The sequence below is a fragment of the Rhincodon typus genome, chromosome 18, assembly GCF_021869965.1.
Source record: "Rhincodon typus isolate 14 chromosome 18, sRhiTyp1.1, whole genome shotgun sequence".
NCBI lineage: Eukaryota > Metazoa > Chordata > Chondrichthyes > Orectolobiformes > Rhincodontidae > Rhincodon > Rhincodon typus.
This window is the reverse complement of record NC_063349.1, coordinates 56,668,841-56,685,205: the sequence shown is the minus strand read 5'-3', so window position 1 is coordinate 56,685,205 and position 16,365 is coordinate 56,668,841. Positions and strand designations below refer to the sequence as shown.

Here is a 16,365-nt window from a genome sequence, read left to right as displayed (position 1 = left end):
TCCCAAAGATCCATCCAGAAGAAAACCAAATTGAAGCGACATAGCCAGGGGTCTGTGTGGATTAACGAGCACAGGGGCTGGTGGGTGATCAGGATTCAGTGTAATTGTTGCGGTGAAGCGATGGAATGGATCCATGGTTTATTGATGTGATCCTAAAATCTGTGCCTACCTGTTTGTTTGCGCTCTCAGCAGGAGAAGTTGGGCGACATTTGCTTCTCTCTTCGCTATGTCCCAACAGCTGGAAAATTAACAGTCGTCATTCTGGAAGCAAAGAACCTGAAGAAAATGGATGTGGGAGGTTTATCAGGTGGGTGATAACATCCTTTTAAATTGCAACTTCTAAATCCGACACCATAAAGCACTGTAACACTGAACGTGATTAATCCATCCCTATCATATTCTGTGCATTAAAATAGACTGCCAGTCCTTCCATGTTCAGTAACCTCTCCCTTTCTGTTCTTCTTCTGAGTCTCACTGGCCATAGTCTCTGAAAACGTATGTAAATAATCCAACTACGGAAGTGACCATGCCAGACCTTGTACTGAGAAATGACCCCAACCAGATGATCGAAGTTTCAGTGGGGGAGTATTTTGGGAACAGTGACCATAATTCTGTAAGTTTTAAGTAACTTATGGATAAGGATAAGAGTAGTTCTGAGGTGAAAGTACTAAATTGTGGGAATGCTAACAACCACAATACTAGGCAGGAGCTGGGGGAACGTAGATTGGGGGCAGCTGTTTGAGGGTAAATCCACATCCGGCATGTGGGAATCTTTTAAAGGCCAGTTGGTTAGAATTTGGAACTAGCGTGTTCCTGTCAAAATGAAGGATAAGGATGGCAAGATTCTGGAACATTGGATGACAAGAGAAATTGAAAGTTTAGTCAAAAAGAGAAAAAAGCAAATGTAAGTTTTAAGAAACTGATGACAGACAGAGCCCTCGAAGAATACAAAGATACCAAGAAAGAACTCAAACAAGGAATTAGGAGGACTAAAAGGAGCTATGAAATATCTTTGGCAAATAGGATTAAGGAAAATCCCAAGGCATTTTATACGAATATAAGGAGCAACAGGGTCTTACTCACATTTGAAAATAAAATAGACTTATTAGCGGTAGGCAGCATGGCTTTGTGCGGGGTAGTTTGTGTCTCACAAACCTGATTCAGTTTTTTGAGGAAGTGACAAAGATGATTGATGAGGGCAGGGTGGGACATGTTGTCTATATATGGACTTTATCAAGGCATTTCACAAGATCCCTCATGGCAAGCTAATATAAAAGCTGAAGTCACATGCGAACTGTGGTGAGCTGGTAAGATGGATATAGAACTGGCTTAGCCATAGAAGACAGAGGTTAGCACTGGAAGGGTATTTTTCTGACTGGACATCTATGACCAGCGGTGTTCCATAGGGATCAGTGCTGGGACCCCTATTGTCTGTAATATATAGAAATGAATAGAAGGTGGCCTGATTAGTAGGTCTGCAGATGACACAAAGACAGGGGAAGCTGTGGATAATGAGGAGGATGGCGAGAAGATACAGCAAGCTAAAGATAGTCTGCAGAGTTGGGCAGAGAAATGGCAGATGGAGTTTAATCTAGAAAAAATGTGAAGTGATGCATTTTGGGAGATCTAATGCAGGAGGGAGGTAGACAGTAAATGGCAGATCCCTCAGTAGCATCAACATACAGAGGATCTACGCGTACAGGTCCACAGTTCCCCGAAAGTGGCAACACAAGTGGATAAGATGGTCAAGAAGGCATATGGCTTGCCTACCTTCATCGGCCGGGGCATAGTGTATAAAAATTGGCAAGTCATGTTGCAGCTGTATAGGACTTTAATTGGGACACATTTAGAATATTATGTACAGTTCTGGTCACCACACTACCAGAAGGATGTGGATGTTTTGGAGAGGGTACAGAAAAGATTTACCAGGATGTTGCCTGGTTTGGAGGCCATTAGCAATGAGGAAGAGATTGAACAAACTTGCTTTGTTTACAGTTGAACGTTGAAAGATAAGGGATGACCTGGTAGAAGTTTACAAAATGATGAGAGGTGTGGATAGAATGGATAGTCGAAGTCTTTTTCTCAGGGTAGAAATGTCAATTACTAGGGGTCATTTGTTTAAGGTAAGAGGAGATAAGTTTAAGGGAGATGGGAGAGGCAGGTTTTTTTTTACACAGAGTGTTGTGAGTACCTGAATGAGCTGCCAGAGGAGGAGGGGGAGGATACAATAGCAACGTTTAAGAGGCACCTTGACAGATACATGGATAGGCAGGGAATAGAGGGATACGGACTGCATAGAGGCAGAAGGTTTTTGATTTAGAAAGGCATCATGTGTCAGCACAGTCTTCGTGGGCTGAAGGGCCTGTTCCTGTTTGGTACTGCTCTTTGTTGTTTATACAATGTCTTTATCAAATACTCCCAGGTCAGGTAAAGCATGGAGTTAGATACAGAGTGAAGCCTCCTTGACACTATCCCTGTCAAATACCTCCAGACAGATATAGCATGGGGTTGGCTTCCCAACTCCACAATTACACAGATATATTAAGACACTGGAGCAGCTGTCAAAAGGTTTCATTGGGATAATACCAGAATGGAGGGATTATACCTTTCAAGAAAGACTGAAGAGGCTGGAGCTGAGGAAAAGAGAGATCAGAGGGCAGCCGGGAAAATTATAAAACGGTTTGAGAGGGAAGATACATGGAGCATGTTTCCGAGATGGTTCACGAACCTAAGATACTCAGTAACAAGGTTCCCCTCCAAGCCACTCACCATCCTGACTTGGAAATATATCGTTGTTCCTTCACTGTCACTGGGTCAAATTCCTGGAATTCCCTCCCTAAGAGCATTGTGGGTCAACCTGCTGCACATGGTCACCACCACCTTCTCAAGGGGCAACTAGGGATGGGCAATAAATGCTGGCTCAGGCAGCAACCCCCAAATCTTGTGAATGAATAGTTTAGAAATGCAATCAGGAATTCAGGACAAGGTTCTGTACGGATTGTGAATGGGGGCAGCACGGTGGCTCAGTGGTTAGCACTGCTACCTCACAGCACAAGGGACCTGGGTTCAATTCCAGCCTCAGGGGACTGCCTGTCCAGGTTTACTCCAGGTGGGCCAGTTCCCTCCCACAGTTCAGGTACATGCAGTCTACCTGGATTGGCCATGCTAAATTGCTCATTGTGTCAAGGGATATGCAGTTCAGGTGGGCTAGCCAATAGGAAATACAGGGATTGGGTCTGGGTTGGATGCCCTTCAGAGGGGCAGTGTGGACTCAATGGGCCGAATGGCCTGCTCTCACGCTGTAGGGATTCTATGAGAATGTGCCTGTGACTCACATAGGAAGTGGTCAGTTCATTGAAGGAGTATTTGGATAAACACATGAGGGAGTGAGGCATGGGAGGATATGCTGTTAGGGTGAGAAAGAGAGGGGCTGGAAAGGAATTTATTTGGAAAGTAAGCACTTACATGGAGGCAAGTCATTAAGGTTTGAGTCTACTGGGTGAGTGAAAGAAAATTTTCAGACAGAGTGTGACAGATTATTTGTTCGGCAAGTGTATTCGGCAAATGATGTGGATCAGCCATGAGCCGTGATTTAATTTACCAGCTGGAGGATCGAGCTGGAAGCGTGCTCTTATTGGTCAGATGAAGGTGTCAGGCTGTGAGACTGGGATTGGTCTGAGGGGCTGATTCAGTGGAGTAGACAAGTTACCCTCTATGCAGGATAGCTGTGAACCAGCTGCCATCATCAATCCACCCTCATGTTGGTGTTAGTGAGCACACATGACGAGAATCATGGTGGGTGAGGGGGGCAGTGGTTTGTGTGGGGCTTCTGCCTGTAAATGTGCCCTGGGAGGGTGGTGACTGGTGTCTCAGACCAAGGTGTAGAGGTGCGAGCTGTGAGCTGGAGTCACCAGGTACCTGCTCTAACTTCCACGTCGGGAATATCCAGCGTCTACTTTCTATCCAGTGGGAGGGAGATTGGGAGACTGCATGGTAATCAGGTGAGATTCCATGTTAATGAGGGCAATAAAGGCAGCTTACTGCTCCCAAGTGAGAATCTCATCACAAAGCCTCAAACATCAAGAAAGACCTCCCTCATCTTCTCACAGGGTTGTCCCAGATTTCTGACCACTGCCCTAGCAGGTTCCAACCACTCTCTCTGGCCATCAACACATTGGTCTTTTGTGGGATCTTGCTTTGTATAAATTAGCTGATGCATTTTCTAAATTATGACAATACACTGTTTCCTCCTCTATTGTTTGCTATCTCTCTCTCTCTCTCTGTCTCTCTCTGTCTGTCTCTATCTGTCTGTCTCCCTCCCTCTGCTTTTAATAAACAAAACCCTAATAAAACCTTGGATCCTTCATTCCCAACGCAAGTGACATCTATAAGCATTCTCAAAACATATGCATCAAGACCATCTCAGAAAAGAACATTTTCCCAATCACAACCATACTCAATAGAAATGTTTAATTAATAACCAGTTTTTGTCTTGTAGTATTGTTCTTGGTTTAAACTGGGGCCTGAGGCATCAATGCTTGGAACAAAGGAACACAGGACATAGCAATAGGAATAGGCCATTCAGGCCTTTGAGGCTGTTCTGCTATTCAATGAGATCATGGCTGACCTGTGACCTAACTCCATATACTTTCCTTTGGCCCAGATCCCTTAATAGTTTTGCTTAGTAGAAATGATGTATCTCAGATTTAAAATTAACAACTGATCCATCAGACTGATCCAGCCTGGCTAAAATGGAGATGTATTTCTCATGACCTGTCCCCTCACGATCAATGCCCAGCTATTTCTTGTAGAGAAGTGACTCACTCTGAAGTCGGTTCCTGTTGGACTGAGAAAACCAATTGGCCAAGTGCAAAATGCATTGCTCTGATGCCGAGGACTAGGACGGGAAAACCAATCAGGAAGTGGTTGCCCTGCCTTCTCCCATGTTGGAACATCTTTCACACTCCGAAATGCAAAGGAACTGCAGCGTGACCTCCCGTGCCATTGCTCATGTTGAAGAGTTTCACCACAGTGGAGATGTGATTGAGAATGGATGCTGGGGAAAGTGAAGCAGGAGCTGAGTCTGATATTTATAAGAAGTACACATTGTACACAATACTTTTAAGATGAGATAAACATACACACATAGATGGATATATTTAAAAATATCTAGCTGCTATTGAGTACAGCATGATCATGGCTTTGTCAATGAACTGGGGGTTTACTTTAGTTTACATATTTGTGTGAGATTAATCCCAACTATTCTCTTCAAATGGGACTGGGGGGTTTGAGTTATAGGGAGAAGCTGAATAGGTTGGGGCTTTTTTCTTCCCTGGAGCATCAGAGGCTGAGGGGTGACCTTATAGAGGTTTCTAAAATCATGAGGGACATGGATAGGGTGAATAGTCAGGTCTTTTTCCCAGGGTAGGGGAGTCCAAAACTAGAGGACATAGGTTTTAGGTGAGAGGGGAAAGATTTTAAAGGGACGTAAGGGGCAACCTTTTCACAGAAGGGTGGTGCATGTATGGAATGAGCTGCCAGAGGAAGTGGCAGAGGCTGATACAATTACAATAATTAAAAAGCATCTGGATGGGTATATGGATAGGAAGGGTTGAGAGGGATATGGGCCAAATGCTGGCAAATGGGACTAGGTCAGAGCGGGATGTTTGGTCAACATGGAAGAGTTGAACAAAAGGGTCTGATTCCATGCTGTATGACACTATGTGCCTCAGCCAAGTCTTGCCCTATGATTTACATTGTTAAAACTATTTAATTGCACGCTGAGACATGCCATATTTATAAAGGTGACGTCATTGGGAGGATAGGGGTTAGACAGAAGACAGTAATCTCTTCCAACGCAGTTCTCCAATGCCTTAACTTTGAAATTTGCAATCCCTCTACTTTCAAACCTCTCTGTGGCCTCACCCCTCCCTATCTTTGTAATCTCATTCAGCATTCTTGGCGAGGCAATGCCTAGTGGTATAATCACTGGACTGTTAATCTAGAGACCAGACAACATTCTGAGGACCCAGGTTCGAATCCTACCATGGCATCTGGTGGAATTTGAATTCAATAAATATTTGCAATTAAGAGTCTAACGATGACCATGAATCCATTGTTGATTGTTGGGGAAAAACCCATCTGGTTCACTAATGCCCCTTAGGGAAGGAAACTGCCATCCTTACCTGGTCTGGCCTACATGTGACTCCAGACCCACAGCAATGTGGTTGACTCTGAACTGCCCTCTGGGCAATTAGGGATGGGGCAATAAATGCTGCCTGGCCAGTGATACCCTCATCCTGTGAATGAATAAAAAAGAGAAGTTTCTTCACTCCAGTTTTCCCGCTGACACAATTTTAATCACTCTTTTGAATATTCAACGGAATATTTACTCTGAGGTATTAGTCCCAATGAGGAAATTAACTTAGTATCAATTAATCAAAAGATTCTTAGGAGCCATAAGGACTTACAATGACCTTCTTCATCATCATTAATGTATAAAATCCCTCCTCAGTATTATCAGAAAAACAAGTCAAAAAAAAATTCAGTGATAAATGACAATATAACACACAGCAATAATTTGAAATAGTCTATTCGTAGCTCTTTAAATTTTAACACAATCATATTCCTGATGAATTCTAATCAGTGGCAAGATTAACAATGATGAATTCTCTGGTAAATGGGTTTGAAGCAACAGGCCACTCCAGCCTAGGGAGTAGTCATTAAGAATCAGAAGCACTGCAGTTCATCACAAAACTTTACAAATCCCATAACCATCTCCAGCCAGAGGGACTATGAGCATTCTGGCTCATCATAAATCACACTAAAAAAATCAAATCTCCTTTCTGTCGGCACACTCTGTATCACATCCCTCTTGCACTGTAGAGAAATGAGCTCTTCAATTCTACACTTGATCACCATCACGGCTCTGTGGGTGGCACTTCTGCTTCAGGAGTTGAAAGCTGTTGGGTGGAAGTCCCACTCCACAGGGCTTTGCAAAATCAAAACTGAAACCAAAACCAAAATGGAAACCAATGCCAAAACTGAAGCCAAAACCAAAAGTGAAACCACAACTGAAACCACATCCAAAACTGAAACTGTAACTGAAACCACCTCAATGTCAATTCTCTCATGGGTTGTGAGTGTCTCTGACATTTGTTACCTTCACTAATTGCCCTTAATGTTGATCTGCTCAGCCATTTCAGAGGACAGTTAACAGTCAACCACATTGCTGCAGGTCTGGAGTCACACGTAGGCCAGAACTATCTGGTCTGGCCCCACTTCACAAGTGCCATTCCTGGAACAGTTTGTCGCTCATCGAATATCCACTAAAAGACCAGCAGTCCCTGAGCACTGCAGTATTGAAAAGGCCACTGTACCCCCTGGGCATTGGTCAAGGGCAGAACCTGAACACGGGGTGGGTCCTGGGCAAGGGGGTAGTGCAGAGGAGGACTCTTTCCAGAGGACTGTCCCCAGACCCTGGCAGCCTGGGTCCATGTCATACATTGCACACTTAGAAATATAGGAACAGGAGTAGGCCGTTCTGCCCCTCAAGCCTGTTCTGACATGCAATGAGATCATGGCGTCTGTGGCCTTTGGCCCATATCCCCTAATACCTTTGCTTATCAAAAATGTATCTCACTCAGATTTAAAATTAACTGACCCAGCATCCACTGTATTTTTTGGAAGAGAGTTCCAAACCTCTCCTACCTTTTGTGTGTAGAAATGCTTCCTAACATCTCTCCTGAACAGTCTGTCCCTCATTCTCAGACTATGCCCCTAGTTCTAGAATCCCCAACCAGTGGGAATAGTTTCTCTTTACAAAGCCTGTCTTTTCCTGTTAATATCTCAAGACTTTGCTCAGATCACCCATTAACTTCCTGAATTCTAGAGAAAACAGGATTTGTATGAACTCTGCTCAGAACTTAGTCCCTGAAGTACAGGTATCATTCTTGTAAACCTACATTGTACTCTCTCCAAGGTCAATATGTCTTTCCTTTGGTGTGGTGCCCAGGTCTGCTCACAGTCTCCAAGTGGGGTCTAACCAGGATTTTGTATAACTTCTGCATTCTTGTACTGCACTAGATATAAGACCAGCATTTCACTAGCTTTCTTGATTTTGAACACAAAGGGTGGTAGAGGTTCAGAACTGTATTCCACAAGTGTATGCTGGATCAGTGTTAATTTTAACTCTGAGCGAGACAAATTTTTGTTTAGCAAAACTATTACAGGATCTGGGCCAAAGGCCACAGATCAGCCATGATCCCATTGAATGATGGAACAGGCTTTTCGGGCTGAATGACCTATTCCTGTTCCTATGTCCCTAAGTTCATTATTTTGTGCATGTGTTTGCAACATTTTAAAGGTTATTTTGAACAGCCTGTTAAATCTCCCTATTGACCCTGTCTCCTTTAGGGATGACAATTCCAGCTTCTCCAGACTTTCCCCAGAACTGAAGATCAGCATCCTCTCCAAAGTCTAGATATTCTTTCTAAAGTGTCTGTTTTAATATTGACCACAATACTTCAGTTTAGCCCTAACCAGTGATTCATCTCGAACTGCTTCTGTGCTCTTGTTCCACTATCAATTCAACCCCACTTCCAAAATGCTATTTAACACCCTTCTCAATATGTGCTGCCAGCTCGGTTATGTGAACATGTTCACAGCTTTAATCATATTATGAAACTAGAGAGGGTTCAGAAAAGATTTACCACGATGTTTTCGGCAATAAAAACTGAAAGAACTGGGGATGCTGTAAATTAGGAACAAAAACAGAAGTTCTAAGGAAGGGTCACCGGACCCAAAACGTTAACTCTGACTTTCCTCACAGATGCTGCCAGACCGGCTGAGCTTTACCAGCAACTTTTGTTCTTGTTGTTGTCAGGAATGAAGGGTTTGAGATATAAAAGTAGACTGGAAGGATTGGGAGCCCAGGAGGTTGAGGGGTGACCTTATGGAGGTTGAGAAAATCATGAGGGGCATAGAAAAGGTGAATGACAAGGGTGTTTTCCCCAGGGTGGGGGAGTTCAAAACTAGGGGGCATATATTTAAGGTGAGTGGAGAAAGATTTAAAAAGGACATGAGGGGCAACCTTAGAGTGGTTAGTGTGTGGAACAAATCGCAAGACGAAGTGGTAGATGTGGTTACAGTTACAAGGTTGAAAAGATATTTGGATAAGTACATGAATAGGAAAGGTTTAGAGAGATATGGGCCAAACATATGCAGGTGGGATTAGTTTAGTTTGGGATTATGGTCGGCATGGACTGTTTGGACTGAAGCTGTATGACTTTATAAGTCTAACATGTTGAAGGTTCCTGCACGTTGTATGGATGAATGCAAGGGCTGGAGGTTGAGGCCAAAGTTTCTACAGCAGTACAGGGTGTGTATCGAGATGATTGTGCGGGTATGGGGGTGAATGCGGTGTTGTGATGATGTGGGGGTATGGAGTTGAATTCAGTGCTGTGATATTCTGGGAGTATGGGGGCAAATGCAGTGCGATGATGATGTGGGGGTATGGGGGTGAATGCAGTGTTGTGATGATGTGGGGGTATGGGGGTGAATGCAGTGTTGTGATGATGTGAGGGAATGGTGGTGAATGCAGTGTTGTGATGATGTGCGTGTTAAAGCAATGCTCTGCGGCCAGGAGCTGGATTGCAGGCTGTCCTACCTGCCCAGTTTCATTGCATTTCCTCAGCGACAGTTACAGTTGCTGGTTTAGGATACAACTGTCCTGTTTCACCTTAGCACCATGGCATAATAGGGCCAGCAAGAGACCCTACTTTGGGAATATCTGCTGCTAGCAGCTAAATTATCAAGCAGAACTTCAAAGATAATTCTCTCTATATTACCTGAGCCATGAGCATATTAGTTTAGGGAACATAGCTCAGAGATTGTTTATGGGATATGGAGATCACTGGTCGGGTTCACCCTTATTCACTGTCCCTTTGACAAATCATTTGTGATCCATTTTCTTGAACTGCTGCAGTCCAATTGCTGTAGACACTCCAGAGAGTTGTTTCAGAGGGAGTCCCAGGATTTTGACCCAGTGACAGTGAAGGACAGGCAATATATTTCCAAGTCAGGATGGTGAGTGATTTGGAGGGGAACTTGCAGGAGGGGGTGGTCCCATGTATCTGCTGCCCTCATCCTTCTAGATGGAAGTAATAATGTATTTGGAAGATGATGTCTGAAGATCTTTGGTGAATATCTGCAGTGCATCTTGTAGATAGTACACACAGCTGCTACTGAGCGTTGGTGGTGGAGGGAGTGGGATGTTTGTGGATGTGGTGCCGATCAAGCGGTTGCTTTGTCCCGGATGGTGTCGAGCTTCTTGAGTGTTGTTGGGGCTGCACCCATCCAGGCAAGTGGGGAGTATTCCATCACACTCCTAACTTGTTCCTTGTAGATGGTGTTGAGGCTTTGGGGCAGTGTTCCTTCTCAGGGAAAACTTTTAATTTACTGATTTCAAATTTCACCATCTGCCACACTGAAATTCAAACCCAGAGCATTAGTCTCGTTCTTGTTTACTCGTTCGGTGACTTTATGATTCCCATCTCTTAGTGTGCTGCGTGATTAGATTTCCAGAAGGCGTTTTACAATGTGACACATCAAAGGTTACTGTAAAAAATGAATGCTCAGAAGTTAGTGAGTAACATATTAGCAGGGATACAGGATTAGTTGGCTAATGGGAAACAGAAAGTTGGCATAAATGGGTCATTTTCAGGTTGATCAGATGTAACTAGTGCAGTGCCATGGGGATCAACAGTTTCCAATCCACATCAATAACTTGGATAAAATTCGCTGGTGACACAAAGATAGGTCAGAGACTAAGTTGTGAAGAGGTCATAAGGAGTCTGCAACAGGATATAGATAGGTTAAGTGAATGGCCAAAAATTTGGCACAATGAATATAACGTCGGAAAACATTCAATTGTCGACTGAGGCAGGAAGAATAGAAAGGCAATATATTATTTAAATTGAGAGTTATTGCAGAACTCTGCATTATGTAGGGATCAGGGTGAGCTGGCAAATGAAAACATAAGTGTTAATACACAGGGACAGCAAGTGTTTAAAAAGACAAACTGAACATTGTCACTTATTGCAAGGAGAATGGAATGTGAAAATAAGGATGTTTTCCTGCAGTTGCACACAGCATTGGTGGAGCTACATCCAGAGTGTTGTGCACTGACCCCCTTTTTAAAGAAAGGACATAATCACATTAGAAGGTTCACTTGACTGATTCTGCAAATGTGGGGATAGTTTCCTGAGGAAAGATTGAGCAGATTGGGCCTATGGCCATTAGAGTTTAGAAGAAGGAGAGGTGATCTTATTGAAACCTATAAGATCCTGAGGGGGCTTAACAGCGTAGGGGTAGCAGTGTATGGGAGAGACCAGAACCAGAGTAAAAAATAAGGGGCTTTCAGATAGAGATAAGGGGCATTATTTTTCTCCAAAGGTTGTGGGCTGTAGGATTCTCTTCCCAGAGACCAGGTGGTTATTGAATAATTTTAAAGCCGAGTTAGACAAATTCTTGATTGATAAGTGAGTCAAAGAGTTTGAGAGTGGACAGGAAAGTAGAATTGAGATTATCAGATTATCATTGGCCTTATTGAGGCAAAACAGGTTCAAGGGGCTGAATGGCCTCCTCCTGGTCATAAAGCATATGTTTGACAGATCTGTGTTCTCTTTAGAGATCAGACTGGATCAGATTAATTTAATGGAAATACTAAATGGCCAAACATGTTGAAGCAAGTTACTGAATGTTAACAAGTAAAACCATTTGGGTGAAAATGGAACTCCTGCAGTTTAGATTAATTATCAATAACACCAGAGATTTCTTCAAATTGGTATTTGTTGCACATTCTTTTAGGTTACAATTTTTACAACTCACAACAATCCCCCAGCTAAAAGAAAAATGCAAACTAATAAAGTATTTAATGCTGGAAGGAGAACTGAACAGACAAAGCTGCCAAGGCAGAGAGAAAACAATTTCACAAATTGATACAGTCCTGTCTTGCACTGACAGTTGAGTTGTTGGCAATCACTAAGATGCTGAGGGGGATCAGCAGTTTACAAAATATAAGAACTGTTAGCATTTCCTGAAATTGAAAGTCAAACTTTGGCATTTAGAGTGTGTGATCTGCCCAGGAGGAGAAACCAGCTGCAACTCGGTGCTGCATCAAGAGCCTGTTTTTCCACAAAGTCTTTCGCTAACTCATGATGTCCTGAAACTTTTTATCATGTACTTTCAAAGGCTAGTCACTGTTGTAATTTAGGAAGGGTGACAGTTAACATGTTGATAGCAAAATCCCATAAAGAGCAAAGTGATATTGACCAGGTAGAGGTACGTTCTTTACTCAGAGAGTGGTAGGGGCATGGAATGCATTGCCGGAGAGGGTAGTGGAGTCGGCCTCATTAGGAGCATTTAAGTGTCAAGGACTCTCCATGTGGAATTAAGGAGTGACTTGGTGATGGAATGCCTGTCTCTGTGGCTATTTAAGCGGCTATTAGATAGACATATGGATGATAGTATAAGGTAGGGGTGGAGGTTAGATAGGTTTAGGGTAAAAGTTCGGCACAACATTGTGGGCCGAAGGGCCTGTACTGTGCTGTACTGTTCTATGTTCCATGTTCTATGTTCTATGTCTGATTTCTCTGATGTATGAAGAGAGATTGGATCAGTTAGGACTATATTCATTGGAGTTTAGAAGAATGAAGGAGGATCTCATAGAAACCAATTAACTTCTGACAGGACCAGACAGCGTAAAGGAGGGATCACAGTCTAAAGATATGGGGTGGGCCATTTAGGATTGAGATGAGGAGAAATGTCTTCACCCAGAGAGAGGGAAGCCTGTGGAATTCACTGCTACAGAATGAAGTTCAGTTCAAAATATTGGATGGTTTCAAAAAGGAGTTAGATATAGTTCTTAGGGCAAAAGAGGTCCAAGGGTTTGGGAAGAAAGCGGGAACAGGGGACTGAGTTGGCAGGATCAGCCATGATTGTATAGAATGGTGGACCAGGCTCAAAGGGGGCTGAATGGCCAACTCCTGCTCCTATTTTTGATGTGTCTGTTGGATTAAAGTGGCTGGCAGAGTTTTTAGTGGTGGCACAGGCAGGGGCAAAAATGATTATGAGTCCCCCAAGTGAGTGAGTAGGAATCACAGAAGGGCAGGAAGGCTTAGCAGTTTGGGAGGATGAGGCGGGTAAGAGCCATTGAGGAAAGGTGTTGAGTACAATGAGACGTTGAACCTTAGGGAAAGGTGGGTGCAGTCACACAGTTAGAATGAGTGTGAGGCAGCAAAGAGAGGGTGGTGGCACAGCCTGGTAGATAATGATCTTTGTACAGCCCTGCTGGATAGGGATAAGACTGGTTCCCAGGTGAAGGTCTACATTACCCCCGCTAATGGCCTTGTTGGTCAACCCGCAGCAGGTGGACTGCAGTAGTTCAAGAAGGCAGCTCACCACCACCTTCTCAAGGGGCAACTAGGGACGGGAAATAAATGCTGGGCTCAGCCAGCAATGCTCGCATCCCACAAATAAATAAAAAAAAGTGACTGTTTCAGGGTAAATCCATGTATGTCATTTGAGAATCTTTTGAAGGCCAATTAATTACAGTTCAGGACCAGTATGTTCTGTGAAAGTGAAGTATAAGGATGGCAAGATTCAGGAACCTTGGATGACAAGAGAAACTGAGAGCTTATTTAAAAAGAAACAGAAGGTATACATACCTAAGGTTTAGGAAATTGAAGACAGACAGATCGTTGAAGAAATCAAAGATATCAGGAAAGAACTCAAACAAGGATTTAGGAGGGCAAAAAGGGGCTATGAAATGTCTTTGGTAAACAGGATTAAGGAAAATCCCAAAGTATTTTATATGCATATAAGGAGCAAGAGTGTAGCTACAGAAACAGTAGGTCCGCACAAGGACAAAGGAGGAAATTTCTGTGAGGAGCCAGAGGAAGTGGATGAGGTCCTTAATGAATACTATGCATCAGCATTCACAAAAGAGAAGGACATGGTGGATGGTGAGTCTAGAGAGGGGGATGTTGATATTGTAGGGCATGTCAATGTAAGAAAGGAAGTGTTGGGTGGTTTGTAAAACATTAACGTAAACAAGTGCCCAGCACCTGATGGGATCTATCCACAATATGGAGGGAGGCAAAAGATGAAATTATTGGTGGCCTTGTACAAAATCCTTACATTCTCTTTAGTCACAGGAGGGGACCCTACGGACTGGAGAATAGCCAATGTTGTTCCTTTGTGTAAATGGGCAACAGGGATAATCTGAGAAATTACAGGTTGGTGAGCCTTACATCAGTGGTAGAGAAATTATTGGAGAAAATTCAAAGGGAAAGGATTTACTCACATTTGGATAAATATGGCATGGCTTTGTGCGAGGAAGGTTGTGTCTCACAAATTTGATTGAGATTTTTGAGAAAGTGACAAAAGGTGAATGATGAGGGCAGGGTGACTGATCTTGTCTATGTGGTGATGCCTTTAGCAGGGCCTTTGACAAGGTCCCTCTTGGCAAGCTGATATAAAAGCTGAAGTTATATGGGATCCAGGGTGGGCTGTTAAGATAGATCCAGAGCTGACTTAGTGATAGAAGAAAGAGAGTAGCAGTGGAAGGGTGTTTTTCTGACTGGAGATCTGTGACCAGTGGTGTTCCACAGGGATCAGTGCTGGGACCCTTGTTGTTTGTAACATATATAAATGATTTGGAAGAGAATGTAGGTGGTCTGATTAGTAAGTTTGCAGATGATACAAAGATTGGGATATCTGCGAATATTGAGGAGGATTGCCAGAGGATACATCAGGATAGATAGGCTGGAGACTTGGGTGGAGAAATGGCAGATGGAGGTTGATCCTCCATAATAATGGTCCTCCGTAATAACGGTCCTCAGAAATAACGGGTCCTCAGTAATAACGGTCCTCAGAAATAACGGTCCTCAGTAATAACGGTCCTCAGAACACAGTGGGCTGAATGGCCTTCTTCAGTTCTGTAACTGTTGTATCACTCAAAGGCTTGAGAATTTTTGTCATTCTGTACTCAAGATGGTTGTGGCAGCTTCATTGGTGAATAAATTTAACGCTTGGATGAAGAGACTTTTGGTCTGTCACAGAATCAAAGGATCTGGGGAAGAGGTGAAAAGGTAGAGTTGAGACAGAAGGTCAGACATAATCATATTGAGGAGGATTGCCAGAGGATACATCAGGATAGACAGGTCTTGGGCTGAGGAATTGTCTATTTTGGCTCTTTCTCCTGTGTTTATGCACATTGCACCCTCAGTAGTCTGTCAGAAGGTCACCCTGAGTTATAATCCATCTCCAGAGTGTAGGAGGTGTCAGATGTCAACCTTCAATGTTGGGTTGACCACTTAAGGATTGTCGATCTGGGCGGTCCTCACAATACAAATGGAAGCTGAAAAGATCTTTTGAGTTCCCATTGACTCTGTCACTTCATAAACTGTGTCATTTTCCTACATCATGCATGATAGATGTGACAGGCTGAATGGCCTCCTCCTGACCTTATCTCACCAAATCCCTTGACACTAATTTCCTCACTCGCCAGATGCTTGCTCAGGTCAAATTTAGGGGCTGCACTATTTCAGCGTGCGTTCACACCCTCTACTGAATTTCAAAGTTCCTCTGCACTTCTACAACATTACTCTGTAGGATCAGAAGCTCACTCCCACCATCTCGCTGCACCTTCATGCCTGAGCTCCTCAGTGTGCTCCTTTGCAGGTAGCTGCCTGGGCAAATATTCTGCAACCCTGCCACTCACCCTGTGTGCTGAAACGAACAAAGCATCATGCTCCCAGAGTTCAGACACATTCTGAAAAGGAAGGCGTTTCGAGGCTATGAAGAAAGACCAGAGGAGTGGGGATTATTCAGTTAGCTCTTTCAAAGCACAGACATGATGGCTGAAGTTGCCTTCGATAATGATGTATGTTTGTACAATATGTGTATTATATCCATACTGTATTTTATCTCAACCTTCTCTACGCAGAGCTCAGATTTGTAACTATCTTGGTACATTGCATTTTAAAGATATTATTTCGTTACAATGTGTAAAATCTCCAAGAATATCTAAAATTTTTTCATGAAACATAACTATAATCTAGCATCTGTGCAAATTAAATTTTGTATCAAACCATTTGGTATTTCATTTGTAATGTAAAAACACACAGTCTTCTGGAAGCTGGAAAATATCGACTCATGTGCCTTGGTTTCAGGAAAAGCACTTCCTCGTTATTCTGTGAGTTATATGCACTATGTGCTGCTCGTAGGAATGATGAACATTATAGCCTCAAGTCCTGGCATGTTGATCATTTTTAATTCAATACTCCTGTTTCAAATTCTTAT

General features: G+C 43.2%; 1 protein-coding gene across 1 annotated transcript in view; it reads left to right on the top strand.

Moving 5' to 3' along the window:
• LOC109925475 (synaptotagmin-A) overlaps positions 1–15,839 on the top strand; it is a 55,919-nt gene extending 40,080 nt beyond the window's left edge. The window contains exons 6-7 of the mRNA XM_048607472.1: positions 190–307; positions 15,745–15,839. Of these exons, the coding sequence (XP_048463429.1) occupies positions 190–307; positions 15,745–15,839 (213 nt within the window). The remainder of the gene's footprint in view (positions 1–189; positions 308–15,744) is intronic.
• Positions 15,840–16,365: the final 526 nt, after the last annotated feature.